The following is a 1,567-nucleotide window of genomic DNA, read 5'->3' on the forward strand; positions in this document are numbered from 1 at the left end:
AAAATTGCAAGGTGCATAAACTCAGTTTATCCAATAAAAAAAATGGAAATATCACTGTAAAAGAAAATGACTACATGATCAAAAATGAACTCCATACCCAAATTCTCCAGGCTGGAGGTGGTTTGAATTGTATTATTCTTGAAAACCTCACCCTTTATTATTGGCATTCTATGTTCACCCAATAAATGTTTTTTTTAAATCATAATGCATGTTTAGTAAAACATGCAATACTGAATGAACTTAAGTGATGCAAATTAATAGAAAATGATGTTACTAAATAAAAAGTCTTACTAAGTCCAGTTAATGTGCATGTCACGGAATTTTCTGCATCACTCCCCTTTGCAGATGTGGGCCATCCTGATAGCTGTCATCGTGATCATCATCATCATCATTATTAGTGAGTATCAAGCCTGTGTTTGGAGAAGCTTTTCATCAACATTTTTTTGCAGTTTGTGTTACTTCAGATAATCATAATATTCAATATGATTTTCAAAGAGTTAGGAGGGAGACAGAGAGAGAGGGAGGGAGGGAGAGAGAGAGGGAGAGGGAGAGAGAGGGAGAGAGAGGGAGAGAGAGGGAGAGAGAGAGGGAGAGGGAGAGAGGGAGAGGGAGAGAGGGAGAGAGAGAGAGGGAGAGAGGGAGAGAGGGAGAGAGGGAGAGAGGGAGAGAGAGAGAGAGGGAGGGAGAGAGAGAGAGAGAGAGAGAGAGAGAGAGAGGGGGAGAGAGAGAGGTTTCAGTTGGATCTTGGGTGTTAATTTTGATATCTGGTATGTTGATATATAATGTACTTAAATTAGAGATACCTTTTATTATATTCTTGGTAAAACTAGTAAGTTCATTGAAGTCTTTCTAAAACATTCCAAATTCCAACTCCCTCATCACAGTTTGGACTTACTCCTAAAGACAGCAACTACAGGTGGAGGAGTGGAGGAAAGGAGCAACGTACATAATTAAAGTCTCAGAGGAAGCGTCACGTGATAACTGGCTACTGAGCTCAACAACATTTTTGTCCTGGCAGAGGTGTGTGTGTGTGTGTGTGTGTGTGTGTGTGTGTGTGTGTGTGTGTGTGTGTGTGTGTGTGTGTGTGTGTGTGTGTGTGTGTGTGTGTGTGTGTGTGTGTGTGTGTGGTTTACACATGTGCCTGAGTAAAGGATTGTCATAATAATAGACTTTTACCCTGCATTACTAAACCATACCAGACATCGCTAAACCTATTATAGAGTTCTGTGTCACTTGCCAAAGAAAACAAACATTTATTCAAAAACAAGTTGATGATTAAATTCAAGATATCAGATTTTTTTGATTGACACATTACACACACACTTTCTCCAGCCTCAGGACTCAAAGTGAAGAATGTTAACTCTCAACTTATATTTACTTTTTATGTTTTATTAATAGCCAATGATTTTTGTGTGCCTTTTTAAGGAAATGCTGTTCTGTGGCAGTTTAAATTGTAATAGTACACCTGCATATCATTGAAGAGATGCCCCTTTCCAATACATACACATGTGTACTTCTCAAAGGCCAATCATGAAAGATTTCTCCTCATTTATCATAAAAATGCTGT

General features: G+C 38.7%; 1 protein-coding gene across 2 annotated transcripts in view; it reads left to right on the forward strand.

Annotated features, from left to right (window-relative positions):
- vamp3 (vesicle-associated membrane protein 3 (cellubrevin)) overlaps positions 1 to 981 on the forward strand; it is a 5,011-nt gene extending 4,030 nt beyond the window's left edge. For both annotated transcript variants that reach the window (XM_068594898.1, XM_068594897.1), the window contains exons 3-5: positions 1 to 11; positions 346 to 397; positions 885 to 981. The exon at positions 1 to 11 is cut by the window's left edge and continues 148 nt beyond it. In XM_068594898.1, coding sequence (XP_068450999.1) covers positions 1 to 11; positions 346 to 397; positions 885 to 901 — 80 coding nt within the window. In that variant the 3' untranslated portion in view covers positions 902 to 981. The remainder of the gene's footprint in view (positions 12 to 345; positions 398 to 884) is intronic.
- The last annotated feature ends 586 nt before the right edge of the window (positions 982 to 1,567 follow it).

The sequence above is a fragment of the Clinocottus analis genome, unplaced genomic scaffold (assembly GCF_023055335.1).
Source record: "Clinocottus analis isolate CAN_PGR_092001 unplaced genomic scaffold, fCliAna1.0.p SCAF_3, whole genome shotgun sequence".
Taxonomy (NCBI): Eukaryota; Metazoa; Chordata; class Actinopteri; order Perciformes; family Cottidae; genus Clinocottus; species Clinocottus analis.